The sequence below is a fragment of the Leucoraja erinacea genome, chromosome 20 (genome assembly GCF_028641065.1).
Source record: "Leucoraja erinacea ecotype New England chromosome 20, Leri_hhj_1, whole genome shotgun sequence".
NCBI classification, from domain to species: domain Eukaryota; kingdom Metazoa; phylum Chordata; class Chondrichthyes; order Rajiformes; family Rajidae; genus Leucoraja; species Leucoraja erinaceus.
Genome location: NC_073396.1, coordinates 32,847,863 through 32,875,024, shown reverse-complemented (window position 1 = coordinate 32,875,024; position 27,162 = coordinate 32,847,863). Strand labels below are relative to the sequence as shown.

Sequence of the window (27,162 nt, the reverse complement as noted above, 5' to 3'; positions counted from 1 at the left end):
ATCATTGTCTTGCTGTAGAATGAACTGCTGGCCAATGAGTTTGGAGGTATTTGTTTGAACTTGAGCTATACACTTCAGAATTCATTATGCTGCTACCATCAGCAGTTGTATCACCAATGAAGATAAGTGAGCCAGTACCTTCAGCAGCCATACATGCCCAGGCCATAACATCTCCACCACCGTGTTTCACAGATGAGGGGGTATGCTTTGGATCTTGGGCAGTTCCTTCTCTCCTCCATACTTTGCTCTTGCCATCACTCTGATATGTTAATCTTTATCTCATCTGTCCACAAGACCTTTTTCCAGAACTGTGGTTGTTCTTTTAAGTACTTCTTGGCGAACTGTAACCTGGACATCCTATTTTTGCAGCTAAACAGTGGTTTGCATCTTGCAGTGTAGCCTCTGTATTTCTGTTCATGAAGTCTTCTGCAGACGGTGGTCATTGACAAATCCACACACGACTCCTGAAGAGTGTTTCTGATCTGTCATACAGGTGTTTGGGGGGTTTTTCTTTATTATAGAGAGAATTCTTCTGTCATCAGCTGTGGAGGTCTTCCTTGACCTGCCAGTCCCTTTACGATTAGTAAGCTCACCAGTGCTCTCTTTCTTTTGAATTATGTTCTAAACAGTTGATTTTGGTAAGTCTAAGGTTTGGCTGATGTCTCTAACAGTTTTATTCTTGTTTCTCAGTCTCATAATGGCTTCTTTGATTGTCATTGGCACAACTTTGGTCCTCATGTTGATAAACAGCAATAAAAGTTTCCAAATGTGATGGAAAGACTGGAGGAAAGACAAGGTGCTGAGAGCTCTCTTATACCTACATTAAGATGCCAATTAAACACACCTGAGCAATTACAAACACCTGTGAAGCCCAAGTGTCCCAAACGTCATGGTGCCCTGAAATGGGGGTGGGGGGGACTATGTATAAACACAGCTGTAATTTCTACATGGTGAAACCAAAATGTATAAAAATGGCCTTTATTAAAATATGACAATGTGAATTTTAACCACATGTGATTTTTTTTCTATTGCAAATCTCAAATTGTGGAGTACAGAGGCAAATAAATAAATGATGGGTCTTTGTCCCAAACATTATGGAGGGTACTGTAACTGCTGCATTACCATTCACCATGCCACCGAGTTGCTCACCATCCATCTAAGCATGGTGCAGCCCTCATGACACAATTTTGAATCAAACAATTATAGATAACCCTTTTTCCCGTTTATGTCACAATTGGATGAAGTAAGGTCATCCTCTTGTAACATTGACTCTGTTTTCTATCCACGGATGCTATCTGATCTGCTGAACATTTCTGGTATTCTCATACATTTTATATTGCTGCCTTTGTTCGCTTAACCTGCCCTCATTTATCTTCTATTTACACTCAGCCAGACAGATCTGCTATAAATGATGAGTTTTCATTTCCTTCTCTTGGGCAAAAAGGAAAGTAATTACTTTACCTAGTAGCCTTGGTCTGCATCTTATCATAGACATTCCTTTGCTTTCTCCATCACTACAACTTAAAATGTTTTGTTCTTACGTTTCCAAATGTAATGGAATAAATGGCCCGAGATATCAGCTGTTTCTCTTTTCGAAGATGCTGTCTGGTCTGCCAAGTTTCCCCAGTATTTCCTGTGTTTTTTTACTTAAGAAGTCTGTTTGCAGACTCAAAACAATCTCATTGTACATGGTAGTTGGAAAATTACCATGAAACGCTTACAATTACCAGTGATACTATGATGGTAACACTCCCTGCTACTATGTTCTTTAGTTCAATAATTAACTATCTAATATTGTAGGCAAATTGCCCACATTTGTGAACTAATTTAGTTCTTAATCCTGATATGGGTGAGAAATATTTAAAGAATGTGAACATTATTTTAAGGTCGTCAGCAAATCCAGCTCATGTCTCAAACAGAAATGATAATATTTATTCTCACACGTAGCACTTCTTATATTCGGAAACCATCCAAAAATATCTTGCTTAATATTTAGAAACAGAAAGACCAATTCTAACTCTCAAAATTTAGGCCAGGCCACAGTATAAAATCAAAAGTAACAGGAGTCTCAGTTTTCTTCTGCCATGCCTCCAATTTGACCAGTAGACCTGCAGGGTGCAGGTGGGACCTGACTTTAGATAATTGCAACATGGTGGCACAGCGGTAGAGTTGCTGCCGTACAGCGCTTGTAGCGGAGACCCGGGTTCAATCCCAACTACGGGTGCTGTCTGTACGGAGTTTGCACGTTCTCCCGACCTGCGTGGGTTTTCTCCGTGATCTTCTGTTTCCTCCCACTCTCCAAAGAGATACACGTATACAGGTTAATTGACTTGGTGGGCCGAAGGGCCTGTTTCCGTGATGTATCTCTAAAACTAAAACTAATAATAATAATAATACATTTTTATTTATGGGTGCCTTTCAAGAGTCTCAAGGCCACCTTACAAAACTTAGCAAATAGAGTAAAAACATGTAAGCGGAATGAAATAAATAGTAAAGACATCACCAGTACACAAATTAAAGACAGAATTCAATCCAAAGACAAAAATCAAAAACACAATATGAAGAGAGAGCAGCGGCAGCTAAAGCCGTCAGCATACACTCTCCCTTGCAGCAGCCATCTTGGACAGAGTAAAATAATAATTTACACACAAAAAAACATCCCCCCACAATGGTTACCACTGTGGGGGAAGGCACAATGTCCAGTCCCCATCCCCAGTTCTCCCATAGTCAGGCCTATTGAGGCCTCCACAGTTGCCTCTACGGAGGCCCGATGTTCCTGGCCGTTCTCGCCGGGTGGTGTTGCTCCGGCGTCGGGAGAGTCCTAAACTAAATCTCATCCGTTGGTATCATATTAACCTTTGTTGTTTTCTTGTGCTACCTGATACTCCCTGTCCTCAAAAGGTTTCAATGGTATTTTATTGTCACGTGCAACAATTAAGGTACAGTGATATGCGAATTACCATAAAAGCAACAAGCCATACAACCAGATAAAAGTTAACATAAACATCCACCACAGCAGATACCCATCATTCCTCACTGTGATGGAAGGCATTAAAGTCTAATCTTCTTTCCTCATTTTTCTCCCATGCCAGGGCGATCGAAGTTCCTGCGTCGGGACAATTGAAGCCCCCGCGTTGGGCCGGTCAAAGCTCCTGCGGCTTGAAGTTCCCGAAGTCGGTCTCTGACCAGAGACCACGAGTTCCCCAATGTTAAAATCCGTAGGCTGCCGAGGTAGAGCTCAGAGGTTGATCCCTGGCAAAGGGCTTTGTGATGTTAAGTGCCGCAGGCTTCCGCAGTGGAGCTCTTGAAGTCGGTCTCCAGCAATGGCCGCCAACTCCTCGATATTAGGCCGCAGTGCGGACGGAGATACGATGCGGGGGAAAAAAATCACATCCCTGTCGAGGTAAATGATTAGAAAATGTTTCCCCCAACCCCCTCCCCCTCCCCCAACCCCCACATAAAAACAAGCTAAAGAACGCTAAATACATACATTTAACACATACTAAAAAAACAACGAAGGGCCAGAGACTGTTGGCGAGGCAACCATTGCTGGTGCCACCTGGTGGTTCATTTCCTGAGTCAGGCTGTCAGTCTGGAAGGTGATTGAAATGAGACTTTGACTTTCCGATTGCCAAATCCATGTTTCCAATCTTGTTGACTTTTATCAAATGATTCCCTTCTCCCACCACACGAGTATCACTGGCAATGTTGATAAAGCATTAAGAAAAGTAGTCAATAGTATTTTCAAAGGAGGGAAATATAGGGTGGGTGATCCATAAAATAGATTATCTTATCTGCTACTCTTTATTTTAAGATTTGTATCTTACCAATGGCTTTCCTTAGGCTACTATTGTAATCATTATTAACTTCCTCTAACAATTCCATGCGCAGTGGCTGCAATTCTGGCACACTTTTAAGTTCTCTTGTCAAAAGTTGTTCTATCCGGTTTATCTGTTCAGACTTTTGCGGTTCAATCATATAAGATTGGATGCCATTATCAATGTAGTGAAGATACCTCTGTGAAGAAATTGAAAAAAATTTGACTAAGAGTGTCGTCTACGTACAAATTAAATTATTTTAATACATTTTTGTTCCATTAAAATTGTAAATTTGTATCTTTATCAGTTCAGACTGTTGTAACATTGCTAGCAAAACTTTTAGCATTTACTGTCAGTAACCCAAAATTCAGACACCCACATGTACACAGTTAATTCGAGAACTTGCTGTTCTATGATGTGCTATGATGTGCTATGATGATAATTTAATTAATAAACACTGAAATCAGTGAAATCCACCAATAACTTTAGCTTCTTAAATATTATTCACTCTCTCTAAAATACTTTGAAAACCTTGCATGTTGCTAAAGGATGATGATAGCATAAAGAATGAGATTTCTTCATGGCCTACAAAATGTTAATTGTAGCTGAACAATCTCTTGGTCGTGAAAACCCTACATGTATCTACCTTGCATGCACAACATGTATTTCCTCAGTATTCAATTAGTTATTTCCTGATACTTTAGGTAATCTGACAATTTTTAATCTGTCATCTTCTGTGCATTGAAAAGAAAAAATATTGTTAAAGCAATGAGGTCAATTGATACAAATATGTATGTTAAGTGGCAGATGAGTCAGAAATAAAAATCTCAGCAAAAAGGGATGACTTTGAAAGGAATATAGAAACATTATAAGGAATTCCAGATTCAGCATAGGAAAACTACGCACGAGGATCTAGGAATTCATTCCTCTCTTCTCCATTGTCATAATACTCAAGGCACAAAATGTTAATCAGCCCATTAAGTCTAGGACAGTTCTGAGAGCAATCCCATGCCCCAACTTATTTCCTTGCAACCTATTCTCTCTCATATACCCAACAACTCTACCCCGATTCCTCCACCACCCATGTACACTGTGGTTAACATAGAATAGATAATGTTTCTATCAACCAGCACATCAAACGAGTAGAAATCAGAGTATCTGAGGGAAACCCAGAGGGAAAGTGCAAACTCCACACAAATGGCATCCATATTTTATGGATCACCCACCCTATATTTCCCTCCTTTGAAAAATACTATTGACTACTTTTCTTAATGCACAGAAGATGACATGTATCATCATGGGCTACTGGAGACTGTATGGCCTGTGATCCATATCACCCCTTATCACCCTCAGTAGTCGTTCCTTTCCTGTTAGTTCAGGTTTTCAGACAGTTAAACATCGAGGGTGATTTTATGCATCCAGAAGTTAGTCTTACTCCTGACTTCCAGTAACAGATCCCAATTACGAGCAGTACCAATCCTTATAATCCATTCTTATTTATTACAGGAAAGCGATGAGAAATTCAGATGAATATTCCATTCCATCATTGATTTACCAAAAGGATGAAAGTCGAAATGATGCATTCAAAAACGTCCTGTTTCAATTTACCAATCATCTTTGATAATACGAGGGTTGAACATTTATGTCCTATATCCCTTACAATTTTCTGCAATTATCAACCAGGATAAAAAACATAGGACATTGAATAACACAGCACAGAAACAGGCCCTTCGGCCCATCATGTCTGCACTGACCATGATACCAATCTAACTTATACCACCTGCCTGCACAAGGTTAACATCCCTCGATTCACTAACTATTCATCAACTTATGTAATCTAGTCTGGTTTCAGACACAATTTACTATTGACATTCCCACGTGCATATGCCCCATGCCAGAAATTGTATCCTAAATTTTCTGGGGAGAATCATTTTCATAATCAGAGCAGGACGTCTATAGTTGCAAGAGCACCCTAGGGGCCTCAGTCCTAAACCAGCTGTTCCAAATAGAATAAATTCATCTACACAGGATGGGACCAAATCATTTACATTTGCAACAGTCACTGCAATTTACTTAGGAATGAAAACATGGTTCTCAGCTGTGTCTTTCATTTATAGAAGATGTAAAAGAAGAATATTTTAGGGAACCCCTGCACACTGCACAGTAATCAATTCTTGATTTATTGACCAAAATGTCCATCAAATGCTCCCCTCAGTTCATATTAAAATGCCAATGTAAACAGATTGGAATATTGTACAGTAAAGAGATCTCACAGTAATGGTAATGTGGAATATTGTAGAAATCAGGAAATAAGGGTTAAATGCAACAGGGTAGGATACCATTTTGACTCTATCTACCACTTGAGTGGTATAGCTGTATAAAATAAGTATATGAAGGAATTCCCTTTATGAGTGGTCTACATCTGCTCACATCTGTCCACACTGCACATGTGAAAATATATAGGGGGTGCATTTTAATTAGTGCTGTGAATTACATGTAAACTTCCATCAATGTTTTCTATTCCTTCTTGTTTTTTGGCTCAGAAAATCTAGTACCTGTAGTAGAATCATTTAGCGAGGAATTAAAATTCATTCTCTCTGCTGCCTTGATGAATTCTTTCATAACATGATTTCTCATCTTTTCCATTTAGCCTAACCCTTCTAAAAGTTAACTGTCGATGTACTGTATTTAACTCCCCACCTTGGTCAAGATAGAGCCACACCTCTGACGAGGCTAGGCACAAAAAGCTGGAGTAACTCAGCGGGACAGGCAGCATCTCTAGAGAAAAGGAATAGGTGACGTTTCAGGTCGAGACCCTTCTTCAGACTGAGAGTCGGGGGAAAGGGAAACAAGAGATATAGACAGTGACGTAGAAAGATATAGAACAATGAATGAAAAATATGCAAAGAAGTAATGATGATAAAGGAAGCATGCCATTGTTGTGTGTTAGGTGAGAATAAGTTACCGACAATGAGGCTCAACAAAACAACCTTGAAGCTGATATGACTTGGTTGGGGGAGGGATGGAGGGACAAGGGGGATGCAAGGGTTACTTGAAGTTAGAAAAATCAATATTCATACCACTGGGTTTGTAAGCTGCCCAAGCAAAATGAGGTGCTGTTCCTCCAATTTGTATTTGGCCTCACTCTGACAGTAGAGCAGGCCTGGGACAGAAAGGTCCATGTGGGAATGGGAGGGGAATTAGAGTGTTTGGCAACCGGGAGATCAGGTAGGCCCAGGTGGACTGAGCAATATTCCAAAGATTCATCACTCTATGCACACATTTTTTATTAAAGAATAAGCGGGTTTTTTTAAGAAGATGTTTTAGATTTCTTTTCAATCTCTAACAATAATTAAAAGCTGTTGGAATGAGTTCTTCATTTGCAGAATTTAATTTTCAATAGGACTAATCAATCAAGACTTTTCTTATAATTATAATTTTACTTGCACCGAAATGACCTAGGGGTATTTGTTGGGCACCTTTCATGCAAGATGCAAAACTTCACCACGATTCTGGATAATTTTGTAGATACTGATAAAGCATACATTCTGGTACAGCAAGGGTACTTGGACAGCAATTTCCAAATTTCCACATTTAATTGTGCATCCGTGATCATGCCAAATACCAATCGGATAAGGGTGTATTCTTATTTGAGTTATTGATCAAATATTAACGCCAAATCTTCAACTAAACCTACCTGATCTAACCACTGTCTGAAAGATTGGTAATTTTCCCACAGGATGTTTTCCCACATGCTTCTGGGCAGTTGTAAAACGGATTCATTTCAAATTTTGTTCCATTACATGTGCAATAAGAAATTATTATTATTTTTTTTTTTTTTAAATGATAAAGTTCCTTTTAAAAAGTGATTTAGAAAAGAATAACCTCATAATCTCTATCCGTAGGCTCTCCTTCATGCTCAATAATAGCGTTTTCTTGTTCAAGTATTAAATTAATTTGCTCCATAGGAGTCATGGGTCGACTTTCGGTAAATTTGTCCTTTCTCCCAGGTACATATCCATGCTCTCCATTCCAATTAGTCACGTCCCTAAAAGAAACCAAAGTTTTATACTTCTCTCACAGAATCACAGAGTATTTGCAGCACAGAAGTGTATTTAGCCCTCATGTCCTTCATAGTCCTCTCTACTAAAACTAATTTGTTCTCTAACCGTCCTTTTTCCAAATTCTTTCACCTTCTGTTTATTCAAATTCTCTCAAAGGCGACACCAGAATAGACTTCCAATTCCCACCACACACTGCATAAAAAAGTCAAAGCCTCATCTTCCAAAGAGGTCTATCATGCGTTTCAGACTCAACAATGAGTTTAACAATTTCACATGCCAACCTTGAGGCTCATATTTCCAGAATTTATTTTTTCTTAATCTCTCTTGCCCTCTGGTATTTCTGATGTAATTTACCTCTTCAGTTTAGACTTTCCACAAACACGCCGTCTGTTATTCATTAGCCTTACCACCCTCTTTCAGCTGGCACCAATCGTGTTATTTAATCTCTCCCGATCTCCAGCCTAACAAACCCTTCCCCATTTATTATGCAACCTACTTATTGTTAATATTTCATGTCTATTGAAAGGTCATTGACTTGAAATATTAATGCTATTTCTCTTTCCGCAAATGCTGCCTGCTCCATTGTACATTTTTGGCACTTCCAATTTCCAGCATCTGCAGTAATTCTTAGAGTCATATAGCTTGGAAATAGGCCCTTCAGCCCAATTTGAGTATGCCAACCAAAGTCCTTCCATCTAATCCTCTCACCAATGTTTTGTACAACTGCAAAATAATGTTCCAACTTCTATACTCAATTCCCTGACAGATGTGAGCCAGCATCCCAAAACCCCTCACCATGCTATCTATCTGTGAGACCTCTTATAGCCGGAGATCCTTCTGCTCTACAACACTCTCTAAGACCCTATCATTCACTCTGAAGTTCTACCCTGGTTTGACATTCCGAAATGCAATACCTCACACATCTGAATTAAACTCTATTTGCCATTCCTCGGCCCACTTGCCCAGCTATTCAAGATCCTGTTTATTTTTTGACAATCATCTTCACTATCTACTATACTAGTGTCATCTGAAAACTTAGTAATCGTGCCTTGTACATTATCATCCAAATCATTGATACAGATGACAATTAACAATGGGCCCAGCACCAATCCCCGCGGCACACCACTAGTCACAAGGCTCCAGTCCAAACAACAACCTTTCACTGGAACCCTCTATCATGAAGCTAATTCGGTATCCATTTAGCTAGCTCATTCTGAATGCCATCTAATCTAACCTTCCAGAGCTGTCTATCATGCAGATCCTTATCAGAAGTCCATAAAAACGTGTCAACTGCCTTGCCCTCATCAACTTTCTCAATTATTTGTTAAAAAAACAGAATCAAATGCCTTGTTGAAGACCAAGTAAATTGAAGAAGGTCTGAAGAAGGGTTCCGACCCAAAATGTCACCTATTCCTTTTTTCCAGAGATGCTGCCTGACCCGCTGGGTTACTCCAACATTTTAGTGTCTGTCTTCCATATAAACTACATCTGCCCTCATCAACCTTCTTGATTTCTTCTTCAAAACCCCAGTCAACAACAATCTCAAATGTACATTTTAATAATATAAGATCATCAAATCCAGATTCAATTCTTCAATATTTATTTTGAATTCTTAATCACAAATTAAATGTATTAGTCTTAACCAATTACAAATTTAATCATTCAGCAGAATGTGTTTATTTAACAGTAAGTTCTTTGTGATAATGATAGAATTTGGTGCGGCACGGTGGCGCAGCGGTAAAGTTGCTGCCTTACAGCAAATGCAGCGCCATAGATCAGGGTTTCGATCCTGACTATGGGTACTGTCTGTATGGAGTTGGTACATTCTCCCCGTGACTTGCGTGGGTTTTCTTCGAGATCTTCGGTTTCCTCCCACACTCCAAAGACATACAGGTTAATTGGCTTGGTAAATATAAAAATTGTCTCTAGCGTGTGTAGGATAGTGTTAATATGCGGGGATCGCTGGTTAGCGCGGACCTGGTGGGCCGAAGGGCCTGTTTCCACGCTGTATCTCTAAACTAAACTAAAGTAATAGAGCTTAACTAAAGAAGAGATATTATGGTCTCGTGGTTGCAACTATTATGCTCTTCCTTTCTCTAAATCTCACTTTACAACTACTGTCACGTAGATTATTTATAATTGTTTACAACAACCAAAGCAAATTAGTGACCTTAAATGAATCATCATTTGTGAAAAAAATGTATAAATTACCCACTTGGTGCTGTTTGAAAGTTTCTGCCTCTTTGGGGCTGGTTGAGATGCTCGCGGAGCTGAACAAATCGGTTAAGGTTAATCTATTATTCTTTCAATTACTTTTATGCTTTAGATAGCAATGTTTTGTAACATGTATGAAACAATAAAAATTTAGATCCTTTGAATAATTTTTGCTTGGATTTTTTTTACTGAAAGAAAAATCACATTTTTCCTGTAGATCATTGTATCTTTGGCAGTTTTGTTTTTCAGAAATAAGGGGAGTTCTCATTAATGTGTATGAGTAATCAATTCAAAATACCTTTGACATTCTGGCCCCTTAATTTCACTGATTTTACTTATTTGCGGCCATTGCTTCCCCTTCACTTCTTCAGCTGCACGTTGACACCAAAGTGAGGCCCAACTGTCTTGATCACTGCCGAGATGACATCAGCTGTAGTGCAAATATTGTCAGAGCCACGAGGAACAGTTTGGAAAGGAATATTTGCATTGTTTCTGTAACAAATATTCCCTGAAGAACACCCATAATTAGCAGTAAACACAAAATTCTTGAGTAACTCAACGGGGCAAGCAGCAGCTCTGAATAGAAGAAATGGGTGACGTTTCAGGTCATGACCCTTCTTCAGACAATCTGACCCAAAACCTCACCCATTCCTTCTATCCAGAGATGCTGCCTATCTTGCCGAGTAACTCAAGCATTTTGTGTCCATCTTCTGTGTAAACCTTCCTACACACACACACATCATTAACTGCAATTGGAAACTGAAGCACGATTGATTAGGTAAATCGAGAATGTTTTCAAATGAAAGAGAGATGCTTTCGGGAACTATACTCAGTATTTAAGATTAAGGCAGCTAAGGAGAGTGTAAGGAGCCCATTAGTAAAGCCTGCTGACAAAGAGATGGCAGATGCTGGAAGCTGGAGAACCTGTCAGGATCTTGCCATCTAATATGGTGTTTCCTCCTTCACCACTTGAATAATCAAATGCAACTTTTCAGGACATCTGGACAAGTCACCCAATAACAAAGATGTCAAGTCCTTAGTAGACCATCATAATAAATAATAATACATTTTATTTATGGGCGCCTTTCAAGAGTTTCAAGGACATTATTATTCTTTTAAAAGTCACCATATCATGGCATTTTTCTCTTGCTGCAGTCTTTGCTAGATTGGTGTGGTGAACTTGGACAACTTTGTTGCTAAAATTTCCTGAATTTAGACCAACTAAGTAGATGTAATTTATTTCAAGGTTTCTCATCAATTTAACAGGATGATTTCATTAAATTAAGTGTTTGGTTCTTTCCTAAAAACCTTGACAAATTCTACATTTCACTTACCTTAATGCGTAAAGTTAGAAATGAAGTAGTATATAAAGAGAGAAATGGAAATCTTTCTATTAGCAAATAGCTCCAAACATTCACGTAAAAATGCCTGACAGTTTCAGCTCAGTGCCACTGTGTTAAAATACAATTTTATATAGGGTTAAATACATTATTATTCTTTTAAAAGTCACCATATTATGCCTCAGGTAAAAAGTACAAAACAATTTCAGCACCGAGACTGAATTATAGCACATTATATAAAAATAAAGCATTGCTAAGGAAGCAGTTTTTTGTTCTTTTATGTGATTCAGCCACAAATAAATTGATAAACAGATGGCTTCCCTTGATAGGATAAAGAAAACATATCTAGCAATTTTTATTGAAAGGATACGAGAATAATATTTAATTGTGCAGATTGGCATTTCAGGAACTGCCTTATGAATACGACATGACCTCGTCAAATCTTTTATCTTCAGGTTGTTTGCAGTTGGTGTGTAGTTGTTGCCAATTGATTCACTTGGGCTTCTATGGTAGCGTTGCTCTTTGAAAGGGATTGCCAAAGGCCACGATATGTCTTGCATGATGGGAGGATACTGGCTGTGGTGCAAAACAGTCTGAAAAGTAAACCATAGATTAGAAAATATCATGCAATGCTAAATCTAGCATTAAAATATCCTATGTATTATACGCTTGGCCTAGGTCCACAATATTTTTGGCACATTTATTTCTAAAATACATCACTCCATCACTTTGCTTTCAACTCCTATTCCTTTATTATTATATAAATATACAATCACTAGTTGTTAATGGATTCCATAACCTCCTTCCAAACTATTAATATGTCATCTAGGATAATTTAAAAAATATTCTCCACAAATCACACTGAATTTTCACTAAATTAACAATTGCATTCAACAGCTATGCAGCATTTCCAAATCATGCCAAATTCTAATGATTAAGTTCTTGCAAAAATGCTGAATTACATTTTAATTGAGCTTCCTTTTGGTCTTTGGCCAATGCACATCAGGTGATTAACTAACTAATCGCCTGGGACATACTCCAGATAATTTACTTTAACTTTTAAACCTGCTACTGTAATTTTTAGCTATTTTTAAGTTTAGTTTGGTTTTAGTTTAAAGACCCTTCAGCCCACCAAATCCGTACCGACCAGCGATCCCCGCACACTTTCAATATCCTACACACTAGGGACAATTTACACATATACCAAGCCAATTAACCTACCAACCTGTACGTCTTGGGAGTGTTTTCAGCTGTGAACCTAATAATGAATGGTTTCCCATTATAGGTGTATGCCATTGTGATATACCGAGCCGAATAGCCCATAATTAAACATCAAATTTACCCCATGCACAGCAAACAATTGAATCATTTTTGAAGAGCGTGAACATTGCCTTTGCACGCTAAACATAAGGACAAGGCGGCACAAGGAAACAAATGGCGACAAATCTAACAAATAATTGATTTCCTAAAGTTTAAATAAAATTAACTGCATATTGAAATGTTGCAGTACATGTTTTATTTTTTTAAACAATGTGAAAGTAGTTTTCCGAGGAGTTCAATAAATGTGTGCTCCCATTTCAAGGAACATCAATACCAAATGTTTTTGTTCAGAAGGCATTTGCACCATATTTCGATTACATGGAAGGCTTAAGCAATGTTTACCACCAATCAATCCATCAGATTCCTTTGAAGAACAGATCAACCCCATCAATATATTTCCAAGAAATTGAGAACAGAGCAGTTATTATTATTTGCTCCAGTCATGATGGTCTTGAATTGATAATCAGAAATACTGCCGATGGTGTTTTCAAACTTAATGGCCAATTTTAATTGTCCTGCCTTTTGGTAATGAGGTAAGAACGTCAAAATATGATTACACTTCACCGTGTCATATTTATAGTCATACAGTCACGCAGCGTGGAAACCGGACTTTTGGCCAACTTGACCATGGCAACCCAGATGCCCCTGTTTTCCAGTTGTGGAAGACCTTAACATCCTCTTTTGAGCTTCATTTCTCTCTTAAGCAGCAGACCCCTGATTTTTAAAATGTAATACATTATTTTAGATTATTTCTCAAGAGCATTTCTACATCCACTCTGTCATGACCCTTGTCATTGTCATCTTGATTCAATTAAATCCTCTCTCACTTTTCTAGAATCCAGAAGATACAACCAGGCTAGCCTGTCCGACCTGCCCTCATGACAACCTGTCCAATCTCATAAACCTCTGAACTCCTTCCAAAGCATTCATATTTTTCCTTAAGTAGGGAGAAAAATGTACCCATATATTTATGAATGACAAATACTGCATATACTATAACTGAGCCAGAACCTCTTTGTATTAATTCCCCCGGCAAGAAGTGATAGCACTTTGTTAACTTTCCTAAATACTTTCTGTAACTGCACACTGGCTTTTTGCAACTCATACATGAGGACACGAAGATCCTTTTGCAGTTTTGCAGGCAGGCAAAGCCAGATGTCCATGAACTTGTCTTCATCAGTGGGACCACAGTGGAGAGAGTCAACACCTTCAAGTTCCTGGGCGTGCACAGTCTCTAATGATCTGCCCTGGGCCCGGCACACTGCTACAATTTCAAAGAAAGCTCATCAATATCTCTACTTCCTCAGAAGTTTGAGGAGATTTAGAGCGTTATCAAATACTCTATTGAGCTACCACACTTGTATAGTGGACAGCATTGTAACTGTCTTGTAACTGAAACATCTAAGAACAAATTAGACTGCAGGAAGTGGTGCAGGCTGCTCGGTCCATCCATCGTGGGTTTTACTTCACCAGTGAAGGGATCTGCAGCAAGTGCTGCTTTAGGGCAGCTGCTAATATCAAAGACCCACGCCACCCAGGCCACAATTTCATCTCAGTGCTACCATCGGGAAGAAAGGTACAGGAGCCTGACAACCATTGCCAAAAGGTTCAAGAATAACGTCTTCCCATCAACCATCAGGCTATTGAACCACCCTTAAGACCCTCCCTTGACATGGAATTATTGTGGATTTTGTACAAGGGTTGTGTATATGCATGTGTGTGTAATTTTGTTTGTTGTGCCTGTAAAAGCAGAGGCAAGTAAGAATGTCATTGTTCCATTCCTGCTACATATAACAATTAAACACTCGATCGCTTGAACTCAGAGCTCCACACCCTCATAAGGCAATTCTTTAGTAATTTTCCTAATAAAATTACTAATTTCCCCATCTTATGCCATATCAGTTTTGTTACGAGTTGCCAATCAGTAAAGAAAGGCGGCACAGTGGTGCAGCGGTAGAGTTGCTGCCTTACAGCACTTGCAGCGTCGAAGACCCGGGTTCAATCCCAACCACGGGTGCTGTCTGTATGGAGTTTGTACCCATGACTGCATGGGTTTTCTCCGAGATTTCGGTTTCCTCCCACACTCCAAAGACCTATAAGTATGTAGGTAAATTGGCTTGGTAAATGTGAAAAATGTCCCTAGTGTGTGTAGAATAGTGCTAATGTGCGGGTTTCGCTGGTCGGCGCCGAAGGGGCTGTTTCCGCGCTGTACCTCTAAACTAAACCAAATTCATTTATGCCCTGTCTCTTTTTCCCCATGTGCCCATTAATCTTCCATCCATGCCAATAGATTAATTTCTACAGATTAATATTTTATTCTCCGCAAGAATCTTTGACGCAAGCACATTATCATATTTCTACCGGACATACACCTGTTCCCTTTTATCCACAGCTGCTTCTTCAATTCCAATTTATTTCAGTTCTTTGATGTATTCATTCCACAATACACGATTAAACAAATGCGCCTTAGACCATCCTTCTTTGATGGCTCCTTTTATGTAGCTCAAACAGAATAATTGCTCTGCCAATCCTATAGTTTCACAGTAAAAGTATATTTTCATTGCCTTTTTCCTGGCTGACTATAAAATATGGTTTGTGACTCCATATATTGTTGTCGTGATCTTATCATTTTATTTCACAGACTAACACACAAGGTTCTACATCACCACCGAACAAGTTATCTTTTGGAAAACCACTGAATTGTTTATTGTTCAGGCTCTGAAAGATTTTAGTACTAACTCTAGTAATTATATATATTTAGTACATTAACCACTGTTTGATTGCCTCTATAAAACAGTTGTAAATATACATTCTTATTGAAGTATCCAGCATTAAAAGTGATTATTCTTCCAAGGCTCTGGAAAATAATCAGAAAATTAAAATATGTGGCAGAAGAAGGGAAAAGTAGTGGGTGGGAAGTGATCACTGTGGAAAACTAGGGAACTTTAATAAATAATCAGACATCCTGAAAACATTATGTGTAAGAAGGAACTGCAGATTCTGGTTTACACTGAAGATAAACACACACACACACACACACACACACACACACCCATATACATATCACACACATCAAAGTCTATCCTGAAAACATTGCTGGGTTCCCCCAGTGTGTGCCAGTAGCACTTTGATGTAGCATTCAAATGCCCATTTTTACATTGATATTTAGAAATTAAGGTTTAAACACTAATTAAAACCTCCATAACGAGTGAAAATTTACTTAACTATCTTTTCCTATGACAATATTGTAGCCAATATCTTAATTATTTTTTTCTCACTACAAAAAATATTTTACCTTATATAAATCTGAAGTTTCAGAACAGCAATCAGGAGGCATAGGTGGTAAACCAGGCAACCCTCTTGTATAACTACTGGGAAGTATTGGATAATCCTGTGACTGAAGTCAACAACAGCATTATTTGCCTCAAATTTTTCAAATTAATCTAACCTAATAAAACTATATTTAAGAGTTAATAAAAGGTTTGATATGCAAAAATATCAGCTCCTTTATTTTAGTTTTTTTGCAGTTATGAATGCTTACAACTACAGTGACTAAACATGAAGGCATTAAACTGTCTTATGAAACGTGACCCTGCATGTTAATTGTTTGCTTTTCCATTAATATGGCCCAGTTTGATGATAAATTTCATGTTTTCTTATACATTTTTGTTTAAAATAAAACTTAGATTTCCAAGAAAATAAACACAAGGGAGATCTTAGAAATTCCCATCCTCAAGTCTGAAATGCAATAAACTTATTTTGACCGTTTTTCATGCAGGAAGATAATTTCCTAGTTGCCGTCAAGCTCAGATGCAGAGAAATGAAGTTCTGTATTTTTTTTAGCCTTTGGTCACTACCTTCAGTGATTGCTGGGAGGTGCTGGAAGTCAAGGCTTAGTGACTACACAGTTGTTCTAAGCTTTAACCACATGTTAACAATGTCTCAATAGTTAACCTGCTGATGACTGAATAAAATATTGAATAACAATTCAGAATAATTGTTTCTAAATAAAATGATCTTCAATATACCAACTTTCCTCATGGTCTTGGGCTCATGATGCACACTTCCATGTCTCTCCGATCGAGCATTTTGAGAGTTACCCGTTACTCTTTCCCCTGTTTGTTGCACCTCAATCTTTCTGGCACACTGCACATGTACAAGGCAGCATCTACAGCTAAAGATAGCCCAAAACAAAAGAGTTCCCCTGCAAATTGCTACAGCTGATGGGTCATTTGCTGACCCCAAGATCCCTCTGTACACCAACTATTGCGGGTCATGCATTAATTGTATATATTCCCCTTACATTTGGCCTCCCATTGAGCAACATCTCACACTTGCTTGAATTAAACTCCATCTGCCATTTCTCAGCCCATTTGTGTAGCTGATCTTTCTCCCACTGTGTACTTTGACAGCCTTCATCACAGTCCATGACCCCAGCAGTCTTGGTGTAAATTGCAAACTTACTACACAAACCCATCTACGATTACGTCCGTCATTGATATATATATCCCAAAACAGCTGAAGTCACAGCACTGATCCCTGCAGAACTCCACTGTTCAAAACAGAAAGACTTTCTATCAAATCAGCTAAGTATTACATAATCTCCAAATTGCACACCTTTCCTATCTGATTCAGTGTACAAATGAAATGAATGTAACCATACCTCCGCTAGTCAATAGCCTATTGAAATATTTCAAAGCAGAAAGACTCTCTACCAAATCAGCTAAGTGTTACATAATCTTTAAATTGCACACTTAGTGCTCAATTTGGTGATTACGTGATGCAGATATGCATGCGGAGAATCAGGAAGCCCCGACCTTAGCTTCATATTATCCTTTGAAAGTCAGACGTGATGTTGATAACCTGCAGTGATCATAAAGTTATCTTATCTTTTCCTTGCTGTGTGAAAGTACAACATTGGAGGTTGGTGCCAGACCTATTCATATTATCTGACACCAGATGGCTTGCTGGAGACGCTGCACATAGCGAGCTGAGCACTTTGTGGTATACACCTGTCAACCTTTTCTCTATTGACTTGTCCTTAGCAGTCATGTGTTTGTGGGCAAGCTGGCTCATGCACACCTTATCCCTTTGTATTTCCACAATGTTATTTGGCAACTCTCCTAATGCAGATCTCTCTAAGTAACACTCTAATCTGTCTTCTTTGTTGATTTCTGATAAGGTTCCTGCAAGAGTAAGATCAGGTGACTGTGGGTCCAGAACTGACTTCTCTTCCTTCTATTGCCTGCTGCATGAAGGCAGGAACTTAGCAAGACATTGTGGTAACATTTGAATGGCAGCAACATGCCAAAAAGCTGACTGTGCAAAAAAGAGATAGCTGACAAAAAATGGAATAATATGGGCTAATTCCAATGTGTTCATCTGCTGTTTCTAATGTGGTCAGTAGTGTTGTGGATACTGACTCCCTAGCTTAGAGTAGACACAAGGAACCGCAGATGTTGGAGAAGGGTCCCAACCTGAAACATCACAAATCCATGTTTTCCTGCGATGCTGCCTGACCAGCTGAGAAATGATGCAGCACTTTGTGTTTTCCCTGGTTTTGAACTTTGGCTTTCCTTGTAAGGAGGAATGGTGCATGTCAATAGAGTAAAGGTTTATGATATGGTGCATGTCAATAGTATATTAAAATGACACGGAAGGAAACCATAATAGGTATTAACTATGGTTGTAGCAGCAGTAGGCTCGAAAAAATGAGTTGTGATTGTAAGTAATTGATGGAAAATAGGGAAGGAAACTTTGGAAATAGTGCAGCTACAAGTATTTACCCTTAAGCCCTTCTCAAGTCATTACATTTCCTTCAACAATCAGCCTGGTCCAGGGTGCTATAATTCACAAAATTATCTGTTCACTAAAGCTAAAGAGTTTACATAGATAATCTATTGCCTCCTTTTGTAATTAGCATAATGCACACAACTCTTGAACTTACAAAACAACACCAAGAACTCTTGCTCCGCCTGCCACTGGCATTGTACAGACTGACTCAACTAAGGAAAACTGAATGTTACACAGAAAAGCTGGAGAAACTCAGCGGGTGCAGCAGCATCTATGGAGCGAAGGAAATAGGCAACGTTTCGGCCCGAAACGTTGCCTATTTCCTTCGCTCCATAGATGCTGCTGCACCCGCTGAGTTTCTCCAGCTTTTCTGTGTAACCTTCGATTCTCCAGCATCTGCAGTTCCCTCTTAAACAAGGAAAACTGAATAATGTCTCTCCTTAATAAATGCAAGGCTCCTTTAAATAGCACTGTTAGCAAACATGGAAGGAACACTGGCTAACCATTATTGAATACATGAAGCACACACACCCAACTTCACATATGCTTCTCACGAATGTCATCAGGGCATGCACATTAGAGCGATATTGTTTCACTGAAAAATATTTTTCCCCACAAATTTTTTTCCCCTAATTTACACTCCAGCATAAATCCAGAGCAAATCAATTCCAAGTTAATTTGTTTTTTAAAGCTACTTTATATTGACACCTAGGGATCAGATGTGTGTATTTTGGGCTACAAATCCAGCAGACATTGCATCATCATAATTTTTTTTGTGTGATATCATGATATATGGAAAGAATAATAAAGAGAACATGGCACTGATAAGTTTCAAATACATTTCATTCATAATCAAGAAATATTGTAGCTTCTGAGAAAATACAAGATATCAAACTGTAAAAATACTGTTTTCAGATCCAGCCGGTGGAAGCTTGAATGAGCATTCAGCATTTCTCACAAACAGAGAACAGGATAAAATACGATGTTTGCTGAGAGTGCTGATCTGACTATATCAGTTAATATGTTGTTACCATCAATGTACAAATAAGTGAAGCCAATAGGATATATGACATTAAAAACAGAAATTCTGGAAATATTCAGCAGGTCAGGAACAATTCTAATGGAGGGTTCGTTGACCCAAAACTTAAAAACTCTAAACACAGGACTTGGGTTTATGTCAGGTCTCCAATGCCCGCTTTTCAAACAGAGGTTGTCACCACATATCAATGCCATAAATGTGATAATATCCACCAAATCAATCCACGGCGCATCCAAACATTTGGCAAATTTATCGTAAACATTCGATGTTTGATTCAGAAATAGTAACATCTGTATAACTTAAAAAAAAAACATTTGTAATTCCTAATTTCTTCTGGGTGGTTTTAGTCAATACTCCTTGCTCCAGAAAAGATGCCCCTCATGGCCTCACTCTAATTTAAAAAGTTGGAAACTGTAGAACATTAAGCAGAGCAACAGATGCAACCAATCACACTAATGTTGCTGCTTTTATATATGTTACGTGTATAATTGTGTTCTGAGCTTCAATCAAGATCAGAAATCGACTCGCAATTAAAATTTGAAAAATAATGTTCTTCTATTAAGAACATGAATATCAATTAATAACATTTCTGCAATTATGTTATTTGCAATTTCTGATTTAAATCTAAACTGTGGTGAATACAAGGTTCAAGAATGACAGTGAAAGTTACTGGCTACTCTGCAATTAAATTGTTATTAAGATAGACTCCTTTTGATAATATTGCCACAAACTGATAGTACAATAATCTACCACATAGTTAAGTAGACTGTTTATTTAAATAACTAACTCATTAAGTGAATGGTTACCTGTCATGCTCTGCACAATGATCCATAAAATACACATTTGCTGCTGATTATTTGTGTTTAGGTATTAATGAACAAACCAACAACCTCTTTAGTCTAAAGAAGGGTCTCGAGCCGAAACGTCACCCATTCCTTCTATCCAGAGATGTAGCCTGTACCGCTGTCCAGCATTTTTTTTAAATTTAAACCAACATCTGCAGTTCTTTCCTACACAAACAACCTCTTAGGGAGAACACTGATGTGCCTTCCCGAGCCCCCATTCGCCGTGATGGTATTTCGGTCACAGTCACAGAGGCTGACGTCAGAAGATCCTTTAGAGGGTGGCGCTGCCCTAGCAGCTGCGGCTCGCCTGCAGTCCATTCGTCCTTTCTTTTTTTGTTTTCTTTTTGTCCCGTTGTCACAGTTTATTTTCGGTTTATTTCAGTGTGTATGTGTGGGGGGGGGGGGGGGGGGGGGGGGGGGGGAGAAACTTGTTCTAGTCACTTCCTTCGGGGGGGGCTGCGACCTTTTCTTGTTGTAACCCCCGCCTCCGTCTGCACTGAGGCTAAATCGCGGAGCTGGCGGCCTCCAACTGGGACCTACCTCGAGGCTCCGGAGGCAGAGCCAGGACTTACCAACGCGAGGCTGGCCGACTTCGGGGCTGTGGTGACGTTGCGGCGGCGGCGACCCGACTTTGGAGCCTCGGAGGCTCGGCCGCGGGCCCAGTGGACAACATCGTCGGGAGCTCGCAGGTCCCAGGTTGGTGACCTGTTTTTCCGGAGCTCCCACAACAACAGCTTCGTCCGCTGAACTGCAGGGTGCAGCTTCGGCAGCTTCGACCGCCCCGGGCCGCGGGGTTTGAACCGGCCCATTCGTGGAGCTCGGATTCACCCGGCGGGGTCACAACATCGGAAGCCTGGATCGCCTCAATGCAGAGGGAGAACAAGGTGGGAAGAGACAAGGACTTTAAGACTTTTGCCTTCCATCACAGCGAGGAGGGCCTGGTGGACTCACTGTGGTGGATGTTAAATCTGTGTTAATTGTGTGTTTTGTTATTTTATTCTATGTTATGATTGCAAGGCATGAAATTTCATTTAGACTGAAAAGTCTTGATACCCTCAGAAAGCACCTGGACCTGATGGTATACCCGGGCGTGTTTTTAAAACCTGTGTAGACCAACTGGCTGGAGTTTTATCGGACATTATCAACCTCTCACTTCTGAGGTCTGAGGTTTCCACCTGCTTTAAAAGGGCATCAATAATACCGGTGCCCAAGAAGAGCAAGGTGACATGCCTCGATGACTATCGACCAGTGGCACTAATGTTTGTGGTGATGAAGTGCTTTGAGAAGCTGATCATGGCGCAAATTAACTCATACCTCAACAAAAACCTGGACCTACTGCAGTTCGCTTAGCGCAAGAACAGATCAACGGTGGATGCGATCTCACTGGCTCTCCACTCTGCTCTGGACCACTTGGACAACAAAAACTCATATGTCAGGCTGTTATTCATTGACTACAGCTCGGCATTTAATACCATCAACCCCTCCAAGCTGGTTACCAAGCTCTCAGATCTGGGTCTCTGTGCATCCCTCTGCAATTGGATCCTCAACTTCCTCATTCACAGACCACAGTCTGTCCGTATTGGTGGAAATGTGTCATGCTTGATAACAATCAGCATGGGAGCACCTCAAGGCTGCGTGCTCAGCCCCCTGCTGTACTAACTCTATACTCATGACTGTGTAGCCGGACATATTGCGAACTCCATCATCAAGTTCGCCGACAACACCACTGTTGTGGGACGTATCACTGATGGGGACGAGTCAGAGTATAGAAGTGAGATCGACGATTGACCAAATGGTGCCAGCACAATAACCTGGCTCTCAACACCAGCAAAACCAAGGAACTGATTGTGGACTTCGGAAGGGATAGGATAGGGACCCTCAGTCCCGATTATATCAACAGGTCAATGGTGGAAAGGGTCAAGAATTTCAAATTCCTGGGTGTGCATATTTCCAAAGATCTCTCCTGGTCCCAGAACACTGATGCAATCATAAAGAAAGCATATCAGCGCCTCTACTTCCTGAGAAGATTACGGAGATTTGGTATGTCAAAGAGGACTCTCTCGAACTTCTACAGGTGCACAGTAGAGAGCATGCTGACCGGTTGCATCAAGGCTTGGTTCGGCAACTTGAACGTCCAGGAGCAGAAAAGGCTGCAAAAAGTTGTAAACACTGCCCAGTCCATCATCTGCTCTGACCTCCCTACCATCGAGGGGATCTATCGCAGTCGTTGCCTCAAAAAGGCTGCCAGCACCATCAAGGACCCTCACCATCCTGGCCACACACTCAGTACAGGAGCCTGAAATCTGCAACATCCAGGTTCAGGAACAGCTGCTTCCCCACAGCCATCAGACTATTAAATACAACTTCAAACAAACTATGAACTATAACAGCCTATTGCACTTTTTATTGATGTGTGTACATATGTATATATTATAGGGTATATGGACACACTGATCTGATCTATATTTATGACGACAATATCCTGTTGTGCTGCAGCAATGCAAGAATTTCATTGTCCTATCTGGGCTACATGACAATAAACTCTCTTGACTCTCTTTAATTTGCTGTTAACTTGCCACTTTTAAAACAGATACTAGTTGCAGAATTCCTATCTTCTAGTTTCCACATCAGTTTTAGAAAATACTTGAGCACAAAATAATTATGTTATTTTCCAGTAATGAAATTAATAATGGTTCAATATATCTGCAAGTATAAAAACTGAACCTCGATGACTACCATCTACTAATGCATAATTGGTCAGCAAGTCCCATGAAATAAACTATTTAAACAAGACGGGAATTTTATTTCCAAATTTGATGTGAAATTACATTAATTTCTCTGAAGAATCAAATAATTTGGTAAATAAATGAAGATGTATAATTAGTGTAAATGTAAAGTTAACATTCATACTGATGATTTACATCTCATAATATAAAATCATGAGAGGAATTGATTGGGTAGATGCAGAGTCTCTTGCCCAGAGTAGGTGAATTGAGGATCAAAGGACATAGGTTTAAGGTGAAAGGAAAACATTTAATAGGGATCTGAGGGGTAATATTTTCACATTAAGGACAGTGGGTGTGTAGAACACATTGCCAGAGGAGGTAATTGAAGCAGGGACTATCCCAACATTTTAGAAACTGTTAGTCAGGTACATGGATAGGACAGGTTTGGGGGGGATATGGGCCAAACGCAGGCAGGTAGGACTAGTGTAGTTGGGACATGTTGCAAGTTGGGCCTAAGGGTCTGTTTCCACACTGTATCACTCTATAACTCTATGATATGCGTTGAGGTTTTGTTACTGAATTTAATCTTCCAGAGGGCTCTTTTCACATTATATAAAGGCATAATTTTCCTAAATTATTACCACTGTATCTGCTTATAGAATGAATAAGATATTACTAACAAGCAAGTCATCTGCCTTAAATGGATGATGATAATACGACAATGTTGTTCCTCCCAGCACCACAATTGCCATGGTGAAACAAATGGACTGTTCCCATTATGCTTTACATTGGCAAGTCAATCGTAGACTAGGCTACCGTTTTGCAGAACACTTGCACACTATCCAAGGCCTGCTGGGGCTCCAGGGTGCTAATCATTTTAAATCCCCTTCCCATACTGACCTTTCTGCTCTGGGCTTCCTCTATTACCAGAGGTGGGCCACTCACAGAGTGGGAGAAAAGCATCTCATGTTCCTCTTGGATAGCTTACAAACAAGGAACATTGAATTTTCAAATTTCAAGTAATTAACCCCCTCCCTCCTCCAAATAAAAACACCAGCAGAAGGAGTCGCATTTTGTTTTCTTACATTTTGGAATTAAGAGAAATTAAATGAAGCATTACAAATCAATATAATCCTGATATGGGGTCTCGAGTCCACTCGTGTACAATTCCTTTCTTCCCCTACAGATGCTGCTCGGCCCACTAAGTTCCGCCAGCACTTTGATTTTCGCTCCAGATTCCACCAGCTCCCATTAGAATTAGAACTCCCGAAGCTGTATTTCACTCAAGGAAATATAAAACTCAGTAAGCAAAAGAAAAACATTTACAGCGAAACACGCGCAAAGGAAAACGCGCACAGGTGGTTTTGAGATTGTACCTCTTCATCTTCCATTTTTGATAGTTGTGAAGTGAAGATACAACGTTTTCGTTCACAGCATCTCTCGGTCCCCGAGGAAAGTCGCCAACATAGCCTCTAGTTAGAACAGTCTAGTTGTGTTCCGTCACAGACAGCGGGCTCAGTGACGACGATGTGACCTCTCTTAACCTGGCACGCAACTTTTCCCAGGTGTCCCCTTCAATAAACTTTCCATTTGCCAAAATGTCATTATCACATTCTCTTCTTTGACCCAACCCAACGGTCTAAATTTACAGTACTTTTGCGCGCTTCATAAAGTTACAGTCTTCCCATCGCCTGTATCGACTTCCAGTTGTATAACATCCGGCAACACTGTTGCTGTGAGTTACCGCGTTCTTGTTGCTAAGATCCCGGGGATCTCACAGGAAAGTGATAGACACCAACAGAGGGGCTTATCCAGTCCTTGTTCTGGGAAGTTTACTTCAACGTGTAACCAAAATACAATATTGTGCATATGCTCCCTCAACGATCTGACCGAAAAATGCAGTCAATACATAATGATAATAATAATAATAATAATAATAATAAACACTAGTTCTCTCGTGCATCATGAATATAAATCGACGTGCTGTTTTTAAAATTTTAATAGATGTGAACGAAGCGAAAATAAAAACAATCTTTTTCTGACCACAATCACATCATTTGGATTATCCCAAAGGCTCTAAAAGGTGCTTTAAAGCAGTGGAGATATTGCAGAGAAAACCTACCAAACTGAACCCTTGATGATCTCTAATTGTTAAGAAAAGCTGGGTATCTCTTCAAATGGAGAAAAACAAAAGTGTCATTGGTGTTCGAAATTTTCCAACAAAGACTATTACAAAAACGGAGGTAGAAACTGAACGAACTTTATTGAGAGAGTCACACAGAGCCCAAGTGTCTGTGGGAGTCCTCTTTGAGCTAATGCTGAAAACCATCTCCTTTATACATTGATTTAGACAAAAAGCATCCAGACAAATGGTAATGAACAAGGACACTCAGGATTCAAAGGAAATAACATTTAGCTGTGGAAAGTTACACCGGAGCAAGATTAGCCGTTCTGCAAGTTCTGTGATAGACTCTTAATCTCTTGACCGAGACCTGTCAAATACTTGTGCCCTAGGCAGTTTTGGTAAACAATCTTCTACAGACACAGATAGAATACACAAGGAAATAAGTAACATAAATTTTTCCATCAATTGGCATATGTAAACCTAATACAGGGTTCAGGAAGTAGTAACCCAAGGACAGACTCTTTGAAACATTGGTCACACCTCACATTGACTACTGCATGCAGTTTTGGAAAAATACTCCATTGGAAAGATGTGACAGCAGTGGAGAGGATGCAGAGGCGATTCACCTGGATACAGACTGGGATGGACCATTTCAGTTATGATAGAGACGGGAGAGGCTGGATCTGTTGTCCCTCTATGAGTGGTTAAAAGAGGGCATGATTGACGTATATACGAGGGCTAAAGAAATGAAAATGGTCAGGGGCAGAGAAAATTAGAGGTAGCTTTAAGGGTAAGAGAGGATCTGAGTGGAACTTTTTTCACTCAGAGAGTGGTGAATGCCTTTAATGTATTGCTTGAGGGAGTGGTGGAAGCAGAGTCACTAACAGCATTTAAGGAGTGTTTAGGTGAGCACAGGCATAGAGGCGATGGGCCAAGCGTTGGGAGGTGGAATTATTACAGATGGTACCCACTGGTCAGTGTGTTCATAGTGGCTGAATGACCTGTTTCAATGCTGCATATATGATAGTTTATCAAATGGAAATTACATTTTATGATTGGAGGTCAATAACAAAAAAAAACTGCAGATGCTAGAAAACTAAGGCAAAAACAAAAAGTGCCAGAAATACTCAGCAAGTCATGTCTCATCTGTAAAAGAAGAACTGGGTTTCATTTCAGGTTAAAGGCACGTCATTAAAACTGTGAAATCAGAGTTTTATTGAGATTGGAGCATCACCTGCAAGGGCAACATTTATTGCACATTAATTAAAAATAATAATATTTTCAAATTACTTTCAACCATGTCATTTATTTATGATGAAGAACAAACCTACACTATAGAACCATGTACTAAAAAATGAATTATATAATTAATAATTGGGAACTATAATTCCAATCCCAATCATGAACGACAATTCCATGCAGTACACAAAACCTATGTATGACCTTTATAAAGCCATCAGGGATGCCAGAAGGGAATTCATGCCTGGCTAGAGTCCCAGGGCTACAAAGTGAAGTTGGGCAGTATTGCTGGAAACAAAGTATCCCTCATAAGTGGTCATAAGCGAAAGGAGTAGAATTAGTCCATTCGCCCCATCAAATCTTGGCTGATCTCTCTCTATCCAAACCCCATTCTCCTGCCTTCTCCCCATAACCTCCGACACCTGTACTAGTCAAAAATTTATCTATCTCCACCTTAAAAATATCCAGATTTGGCCTCTACAGCCTTCTGTGGCCAAGAATTCCCCAATGAATTCAACTGAGCCTATATAAAAAGGAACTGCAGATGCTGGTTTATACCAAAGATAGACACAAAGCTGGAGTAATTCAACAGATCAGGCAGCATCTCTGGAGAAATCTTTCTGATCCAGAGTTACTCCA

The 27,162-nt window shown here is 39.6% G+C and overlaps 1 protein-coding gene across 1 annotated transcript in view; it reads right to left on the bottom strand.

The window, feature by feature from the left end:
• Positions 1-25,010, bottom strand: part of dnah3 (dynein axonemal heavy chain 3) — a 157,656-nt gene extending 132,646 nt beyond the window's left edge. The window contains exons 1-6 of the mRNA XM_055651884.1: positions 24,536-25,010; positions 16,052-16,153; positions 11,807-12,029; positions 10,098-10,152; positions 7,704-7,866; positions 3,828-4,017 (exon numbers count right to left, since the gene is read on the bottom strand). Of these exons, the coding sequence (XP_055507859.1) occupies positions 3,828-4,017; positions 7,704-7,866; positions 10,098-10,152; positions 11,807-12,029; positions 16,052-16,153; positions 24,536-24,550 (748 nt within the window). The 5' untranslated portion in view covers positions 24,551-25,010. The remainder of the gene's footprint in view (positions 1-3,827; positions 4,018-7,703; positions 7,867-10,097; positions 10,153-11,806; positions 12,030-16,051; positions 16,154-24,535) is intronic.
• Between the last annotated feature and the right edge of the window lie 2,152 nt (positions 25,011-27,162).